Source organism: Myotis davidii, unplaced genomic scaffold, assembly GCF_000327345.1.
Source record: "Myotis davidii unplaced genomic scaffold, ASM32734v1 scaffold453, whole genome shotgun sequence".
NCBI classification, from domain to species: domain Eukaryota; kingdom Metazoa; phylum Chordata; class Mammalia; order Chiroptera; family Vespertilionidae; genus Myotis; species Myotis davidii.
The window spans coordinates 2,982,504-2,992,067 of record NW_006285234.1 but is presented as its reverse complement, the minus strand read 5'-3'; the positions used below and the strand labels follow the sequence as shown (position 1 = coordinate 2,992,067).

Here is a 9,564-nt window from a genome sequence, read left to right as displayed (position 1 = left end):
TCTACTGAAAGCAGATATCTGGGCTTTGTTTAGCTTCTATAATTGAAACTCTGTTGCCATCACTGCTGCTCCGGCTCTGAGCCCGCTGATGGCTGAAAGCAGCTATCTGGGCTTGTTTAGCTTCTATAATTGCAACATTGTTGCATCTGAAGCTCAGAGCTGGGCTGCCGCAGGCAGGGATCCTTGGCTTCCTCTGTCACTGGAGCAAGCAAGCCTCATGTTCACTTCAGCGGCATGGCTTCTGGCCGCCATCTTGGTTGGCAGTTAATTTGCATATCTCGCTGATTAGCCAATGGGAAGGGTAGCGAAATTATGGTTAATTACCATGTTTCTCTATTATTAGATAGGAGGATTCCTTGCAGCATTGTTTCTTATAGGGATACATTGGGAACAATCTATATATCCACAAAAAGAATACGTCAAGTTGTGGTGTATTCATAAGTGGAACAATGGATACTAATATGAGTGAATTGGAGCTTCTTGTCTGGATGTAATACTCAAAGCTGTTGGGTGAAAGCAACAAGAATATGATCTGATAGTTACATAAAGTTTAAAATATTCAAAAACAATTGTCTTTACATGTATAGTAGGGACATGCAGCATGGCAAAGATGAACAAAACCTTTGAGTTTTGATTAGTCCTGGTGTAGAGAGAAGAGAAATGGTATTGAGGGTTTCAATTAAATTTGTAATATTAAAATCTTTTAAATTAAATAAATAGGGCATAAATATTTGGTAAAAGTTGTTGGTGGGTCAATGAGTGTTATGTGATTTGAATTTGTTTTTTGTTTTGTTTTTTCTTCTGTCATAAGGGTGAAAAAACAGGTTCTTAGTCTATATAGAGTTTATGTTGCCAGGTTATAGCTTGTTCTTCAAAAGGGTGTGTGTGTGTGTGTGTGTGTGTGTGTGTGTGAGAGAGAGAGAGAGAGAGAGAATTAGAAAGTTATTTCTGAGTATTAAAATGAAATAAAGGTAACTTTAAAAAAGACCTTCAGTTGCAGATCCATTAATGTGTACAGTATTTTAATTGCATCTTTTCATCAAGATGATTGTTCACATCATAAAACCCCCAAGTGTTACATTGAAAAGCAAATGTATATGTGCATTGACCTTGTGGGAAATTGTCCTAGAAGCTAACAAAATGGGTTTAGCTTTTTTTCTTAAGGGTAAACAGATTAAATGTTGGTAAAACTCAATGTTTGTACTTTCTTCAGAAAAATGGAACAAGGCCAGAAACCTGGTAAAGTTCTCTCTCTTTTTTTTGTAAGTTCTCTTTTTAAAAATTGCTTTGACATTCAAAGAAAATTGGAACATTGAGTCATATAGAATAATTTGGTAAACATTAAATTGTCAGACTCTACCTCAAATCTACACCAGATTATCCTGGGGGTGACTTATATTTCAAAACTCTCCCAGGTGATTTTGATCAATTAGTTTTGGGAGCCACTTCTTAAGGCACTGTATTTGTTGCGAAGGGGGCTGATAACTTCAGTTTTTTCGGTTTGTTGCTAAGGCTGCCTGGAATGCTTCTGGGGAAAAAAATTTGAGGCCACTTGGAGGATGAGCTGTAGAGAATTAGGCAAGGAGTGGAGAATGTTAGGGCTGTTTTCCACGATGTGGCTTCCTTATCTTAGTGATGAGGAAACCTGAGGCTTGTTGAAATAATTTAGCTAGAAATAGGATTAGGGCGGCACAGCCCCTAACTTAGATTAGTTTCTTTTCTATTCCACTATGTATTAAATACAGAGAAAGGAATCTTTCTCTGATGTTTTCTTACTGTTTTTAACCTGAATTGGGTGCCCTTCCCCAGTCATTTTCACAGTAACTTGTGCATAACTGTCATAGTATATTATGTCATATTTTATGATACATATCCAACTATTCGTCTTGTGCCCTTCTGGGTATCAGTGACAATGTCGAACATACTGGTGTATGCACAACAGGAGTTTACTAAATTAAAGCAAAACCACAGCGTTCCAAAACAATTGGAAAGTAAATATTAAAAAAAGCAGTGAGTAGCAAAGAATTATTACAGTTAGCCCTTTGGGATGAAAGGTGGGGTAGAGGGAGAAGGTTGCTGTGGAAAAGCAAGTGTATTAGAGTGTTGTTGACAGGGAGGAATTGATAGTAGGTGAAGAATACAAAACAAACGTCAGCAAGAAAAAGCATAGCCATCCCGGGGATTAGAGATAAGGAATGGACATCCTTCTTAAGCTGTTAGAGTATCACAAGTATAATAGGGTAGCACAGTTGTTCATTATGAACATAGGTTATCTTAAAAAACTGATGGTTTCCATTTACTGAGTTGTATTTTTATAAGATTCTGGTCTTAAACTTTCAAAGTCTTTTTCAAAAAGATTCCAAGACACAAATGCCTTTTGTGATTATTTTGAAATATATGTTGTTCAAATTTATAAGGGGTACACATGATTTCCCTAAGTTGTTTTATTTTCCCTTTTAAATTATAATATGAATTTTTCTAACCGTAAGATCTAAGTTCACTTTATCCTGCAGTTTCAAATTTTTCCCTCCTAGTCCAATTTTTATCTCTTTGGAATAGATAATGATAGTTCACTGATGATGAAAACTGCTTTTCTACTCTCTTCTAATCACTTAGTTTCCCTCTTTTTTTTTGTTAAGCCTCACCTGAGGATATTTTTTCCATTGATTTTTAGATAGAGTGGGAAGGAGGGAGGGAGGGAGGGAGGGAGAGAGAGAGAGAGAGAGAGAGAGAGAGAGAGAGAGAGAAAAGCTGCCTCCCGAATGCACTCTTCCCCCCTCCCCCCACCGGGCCTGGGATGGAACCTGCAAGCCAGGTATATGCCCTTGACAAAGCCGATGCCCTAACCATCTAGCAACACCAGCTAAGGCTAGTTTCCCTCTTTATAGGCATTTGTTGGCATTTATTTCTTGGCTCCCCTTCCAGAGATATTTTATACATATTTGGGGAATGGATATATATGTTCTCGCCCCCTCCCGTTTAAAATAAATATTGTTACACACTGTTTGCACTGTTTTATTAATCTGTCATGAAGATTAGCCCATATCCTATATAATAAAACCCTAATATACAAATTGACCGAACAGCGGAACGACTGGTCACTATGATGTGCACTGACCACCGGGGGCAGCTCCTGCATTGAGCGTCTACACCCCCCGCCCCCCCACAGAGGGAGGCGACCAGCTGAGGCGATCAGGGGGCAGGCCTGGTCAGTGGGCAGTGCCAGACCACCAGCCAAGGCAATTGCCAATGGGGGCCCCCCAATTGCCCCGCCCACTTGTCGCCTAGGGACCCTACCCTATATATTGGGAACAGTCTCTTAGATTTAAAAATTAAAACCTGGCAAGGCTACTCTAACACTGAAAAAACAGGATGATGCGGCAATGACATGCATGGACTCTGGCTTGCACATTTTGTGGTCAGCCTTGATTCTGACAGTTACAACTGTGTGACAAAGCCAATTACTTAACTTCTCTCTGCTTCAGTTTTCCCACCCATAAGATGGGCAAAATATTACTACTGCCTCAGAAGGATCATGTTATGTACTACTTTTTATAATCAGGGCAAAAAACTGTAGCTGCCCATACATCAGCAAGATGCCTTTCACCTGTATGAAAAGTATCGTCACTGGTGGATGCAGTGTCCTGGATTGCGAGAGGGATGTCTGACTGCCGGTTTAGGCCTATAAAACCGGGAGTCAGACATCCCCCAAGGGGTCCTGGCCTGTGCCCTATTGCTGAGGGACTTCCCCCACTTCTCCTCTCCCCTTGCCCCATGCACGAATTTCATGCACCAGGCCTCTAGTCACCATATAAGAAGCTTCCTCATTTCCTTTTTCCAATTGTTTTTTGACATGCTTGTAATAGTATATCCAGCTTAGTATTTCATTATATGTATGAATCATAATTTGTTAAATGGATGCCTTATTAATGGACATTTATTTCTAATTTTACTGTTTAAAATAATACTACAGTTGAATAATATCCATTATTTTACACATGTGTGAATGAATTATAGTATAAGTTTCTAAAAGTGCAGTTGTTGTGTCAAAAGGTATGTGTATTTAGATAGGCCAGATCTTTCTTATTACAGTTTGGGTCAGTTTATACTCTTGTCATTAATGCCCTTGCACTATTGTGACAATTTTTTATCTTTGTTAATACAGTAGGTTAAAAGTATCTCAGTATGGATTTGATTTGCATTTCTTTTTTTGTAATAATTTCACTAAGGCATTTAAAAATATATATATTTTTATTGATTTCAGAGAGGAAGGGAGAGGGAGAGAGAGATAGAAACAAATGATGAGAGAGAATCATTGATTAGCTGCCTTCTGCATGCCCCACACTGGGGATTGAGTGCACAACCCACACATATGGCCTGACCGGGAATCATACTGTGACTTCTTGGTTCATAGGTTGATGCCCAATCACAGAGTTATGCTAGCCAGCCCACTAAGGTGTTTTTTAATGCAGGTACATTAAGAGAACAATTTTTAAACAGCTTGAGACAATTTTATTTGTAAACTCTTTTCTCAAGTTTACCTTTGAACTCATAGGCAAATTTAGGCAGGAAGTAATCCCACAGGATCTTAGATTCCTGTGTACATGGGTCTGCATTTGAGCCCCTTCCTTTGGAAATGTGGTGATTGTAAATGGGAGCATAGTTGGAAAAACTCTTGGAGAGTCTTAACTGTGTACAGCCTTTGAAAATCATTCCTCTAGACGGTATGTTTGACCTTTTCCATGTTAGTCAAGATGAAATGATAAAATACAGCATAGTGATTGTGACATTCAAGAGAAACTAAGGAGATGCCCTAACCGGTTTGGCTCAGTGGATAGAGCATCGGCCTGCGGACTGAAGGGTCCCAGGTTCGATTCCGGTCAAGGGCATGTACCTTGGTTGCGGGCACATCCCCAGCAGGGGGCGTGCAGGAGGCAGCTGATAGATGTTTCTTACTCTCTATCCCTCTCCCTTCTTCTCTGTAAAATCAATAAAGCATATTTTTTTTAAAAAAGAGAGAAACTAAGGAGAGACAAACTGTTTAACTACAAAGACTCTTAAGCTCTGAGTATTTCTAACAATTATATAAAGAAAAAAAGCATATAAAAATTTTAGGTTAATTCCACTACTGAGTTTTCCTCTGGCTTTTCTTTTTCCTTCTATATTTGATTCTTAAACCCTTACTTCTCCCATAGTATTGGTTTAAGCTCTAAATGTAGCACTTTCTTTTTTTTAAAAAAAAATAATTTTATTGACTTCAGAGAGAAAGAGAGAGGGAGAGATAGAAACATCAATGACGAGAGAGCATATCGATTGATTGCCTCCTGCATGTCCCTCACTGGGGATTGAGCCTGCAACCTGGGCATGTGCCCTTGACAGCAATCGAACCCTGGACCCTTCAGTCCACAGGCTGATGTTCTATCCAGTAAGCCAAACAAGCTAGGGCTGTAGCACTTTCAACATTATATTAAATTTAGTTACTGTCTGTCTCTTCTGCAGTTGTACATTCCTGATGTGCAGGGCAGCAATCTTTGGCACTTTGATGTATTTCCAGTTTTTGAGTTTTTTGATATTCAAAATAGGAACCAGACTTTAAATGAGTTAAGTACTCGTTTAGTAACCTGGGGATTAAATTAGGAGTTAGGTTTGTTAACACATCGTGGATGGATCATGAGAATTCTTGCTTCACATTACACAGTGTTTTACAAAATATCACACTTTAAAAAGATATTAGCTTCTAAGAACATGTAATAAATAACTTCAAAATGCAATGGGTGTTTAATTTTAAAGCGTGCCTTTAACATTTATGTAAAACGTTTTTGTAGTTGTTCAGTAGAAACTTATCTGGCCACTGGGTAAAGCTAGCAATAAAATTGGTCTGCAATGTGTTAATGTTTTATAATACTTTTGTATGAATCTGTAGAACTAAGCTAAGCTTCACAGACTATTTGGATGGCAAATATCTTAGAACCTTGACAAGATGATCTGTTTCAAGACTTGATCACTGTCAAGCTACCCAAAGGTCCTAAATCTTTGTCGTTTAGATGGTTTGATGATACAAGTTATATCTATTTACTTTAATCTGGGTTAAAAACATTTTCTGATTGTGGCAGCAATTTCTTAATTTCTTTTTTTTTATTTGCAGTTGGAGTGCCTCAAGCTTATTGCCTCTCAAAAATTCACAGACAAACGCATTGGCTACTTAGGGGCAATGCTGTTATTAGATGAAAGACAAGATGTCCATCTTCTCATGACCAACTGTATCAAAAAGTAAGTTGTTTTTTTTATTTTGTTTTATTGCTTAAAGTATTAGAAAGAGTATTACATTGGCCTCATTATGTGCTTCAGTATCTATATATATATATAAAAGCCTAAGCGACCGTTCGAGCATTCGGCCAGTAGCTATGATGTGCACTCACCACCAGGGGCAGAGGCTCAATGCACAGGCATGGAAACATGGAACAGACTGATGAATCTCAGAGGGAAGGGAGAAGGGAGAAAGGGGGGGAGGTGGGAAGAGATTAACCAAAATATATATATATATACTAGATGCCCAGTGCACAGATTTGTGCATTGGTTGGGGGCATAGCTTGCAGGGATCAGCCTGCTGCAGGAGCAGTCAGTCGCTCATCCTGGTCAGCCAAGTGGCGCTCCTACTTATGGGAGCACACTGACCACCAGGGGGCAGCTCCTGCGCTGAGCGCCTGCCCCCTGGTGGTCAGTGCGCTTCGTAGCGACTGGTCGTTCTGCCATTCGGTCGCTGGGCTTTTATTATGTAGGATTTTTTTCTTTTTTTTTTCGTCACCATTTATCCCCCCCTATACTCTCTTCCTCCCCCACACTCTTCCCCCAAAATCACCACACTGTCATCTGTGTTCATGAATAAGAAGTAAGTCTTAACCTTTCTTTCTAAGAACTACTTTGTGATTTTAGGTCTTTCCTATAATATGATATCAGTAAATCTTCTATTTATTGGTTTTATATTTACTTTCTAGAATATATTTCAATTGCTTTTGGTTCTGTATCTTATATGTAAAGAGACTTAGCACTTCTGTAGAGGATAATTTAAGCCTCTAAAGAGGCTTAAAACTTCTGTAGGGGATAATTTAATTAAATAAAGGTATTGCTATAAGAACACAATTTAGCAATGAAATAACATTTGGACCTTCATAGAATAGAAAAGGCATTGGAAAATCTGAGCTTTCTTATGTTATAGTTCCAGGACTTTGAATAACATGAATAATGAAATGTTATATTTATTCAAGAATTACCAGTGTATGTATATTCTGAATAAACACTACTTAAAAATAAAAAGAGAAATCTTGTCTGTGATCTAATTCAAGATATCCACTGTGTGGGATTATATGTAGCCCTATGAATATTTGTGTATAAGTCATTTTTTTTTAATGGGTGCTTTACTGATCTACTAGTTCAGTCATGAGTGTTTGGTTCTTACCAGAATAGACACTCTGGTCATCAATTTGCCTTCTCTGTCCACGATGCTTCTGCCAAAACTACCATTTGTGGCCTGGCTGGTGTTGCTCAGTGGTTGAGCATCAACCTAGGAGATCACGGTTCGATTCCCAGTCAGGGCACTGGCCTGGGTTGTGGGCTCAATCCCCAGTGTGGTGCATGCAAGAAGCAGCTGATCAGTGATTCTTTCTCATCACTGATGTTTCTCTCTCTCCGTATCTCTCTCTCTCTCCCTTCCTCTCTGAAATCAATAAAAATGTATTAAAAAACAATTTCCCAATGGACAATGAAAAATTCCAAACTAAGAATTATGATTTGGTTGTAAATATTGCATTTATCATGTAAATATATTGAGTCTGTGAACTTAATTTTGGGAGAATCTAGTTTTTTGGTCTTAAAATAAATATTAATAATGAAAATACTAAGTTGATTCATTTATTCAACCAGTATTTATTGCATACCTGTTGCACGCCAGGAGTTGCTGTAAGCTATGGGGACGGAGAATTTAAAAAATGGAACAGATTCTTGGTGTCATGGAGGTTACATTCTAGATATTCAGCATGACTCTTTTATACATTTACTCTGGATAGCAAATTTTTGTTCTTTCATGCTCTGTTGCCCTTATTACCCAAGCCTTCAATCACATGCTGATAATTTGGCAGTTCTGCCTTGCAGCAAGTTCATATTAGAGAGTTAATACCAAACTCAAGTATAGCTTGGTAAAAATTGAAGAATGAGGCACATAGGCAAACAAGAAATCTTTGTGTTTAATTATAATGAGACCCAGCCAAACCAAGTGAATTTAGGAGAGAGTTACTAATTGTTGGAAATTGATATGGCACTTCCAGTCTAAGCTCTCTTAAAGGACTTTTATTTTTTTAACATGATAATGAATGGGATTTTTCTGTTTGCTTTTTTGTGTGCCTTTTTCCCCTCTTTGTATTATAGGACATCATAGTGTACCAGCAGTTTTTTTGTTTCTTAATGGATGTTTATCCCATTGTTCATTGGCCTAGAAAACTCCTAAGACATTAAATCCTTAAAAATTGGATATATTTTAAGAACTTGCATTATGCAAATTAATTATTGTAAAATGAATGAAAAGTCAACTAAATATTCTTAGCAACTGGAAGCTTAAATGGTAAAGCCATGGTTAGTAAGCTTCATTTCACCAGTAATTTTAACTTAAAGTATTCAAATTGGTGGAAAGAGCAGTTTGGCCTTCTTTTCCTTCCTTTGTTCTTCAGTAAAGACTGAAACCATTTATTTATTTAAAATGACCAGTTGTGAACCCATTACGTGTTAAAATAAACAATATTTTAAAATAAAAAAAAACATTTTTTCATAACAAAAACAATTCACTAAGAAGAATGGCATTATTTTACGTTTTAAAAAATCTCTGTAGTATCTGGCCTAATAGATGCTCCTGTTTTTGATTTCTTATATGTTTTTTGTTTTTGTTAATTCTCACCCGAGAATATTTTTTCCATTTTTTTTTTTTGTGTGTGTGTGTTTTTTAGAGTGGAAGGGAAGGGGAAAGACAGAGAGAAACATCAGTGGTAGAAACACATCGATTGGTTGCCTCCTGCATGTGCCCCAGTTGGGGCTGGGGATCAAACCTGCAACCCAGGTATGTGCCCTTAACTGGAATTGAACCTGCGATCCTTCAGTTGGCGGGCCGATGCTTTATCCGCTGAGCCATGGGTTCTTGTGCTATGTTTTAATTGAAGTATATGAAGATTCAGCCTTTTACAGATAATGTAGTTAGAAAAAGGAAGATGACTTTAATAATCTTGCAAATAACTATGGATAGTCTTTTATACTATACCAAAACTACACAAGTGGTAGTTTCTTAAGGGTTAGTTACAATGTAAAATCTGAAACCTATCAATAAAGTTTGGTATTTTTAATCATGCATAAGGCATTTGGAAAAAAGTTGGTTCACCTAGTTAAGGTACTGGTAGATAGATAAGTCAACTTCATAGTGGTAATACAAATTTTCCAAACTCAGTTATTGGTAACAAATATCATCAGTTGTTGCTCGTAAGTGGTAGGCTTACCTGTGTTTTCTGACTTTTTTTGGGAGGAAAG

General features: G+C 37.7%; 1 protein-coding gene across 2 annotated transcripts in view; it reads left to right on the top strand.

Annotated features, from left to right (window-relative positions):
• Window positions 1–9,564, top strand: part of AP1G1 (adaptor related protein complex 1 gamma 1 subunit) — a 75,923-nt gene that overhangs the window by 31,256 nt on the left and 35,103 nt on the right. For both annotated transcript variants that reach the window (XM_006755790.2, XM_006755791.2), the window contains exon 3: window positions 6,146–6,270. In XM_006755790.2, coding sequence (XP_006755853.1) covers window positions 6,146–6,270 — 125 coding nt within the window. The remainder of the gene's footprint in view (window positions 1–6,145; window positions 6,271–9,564) is intronic.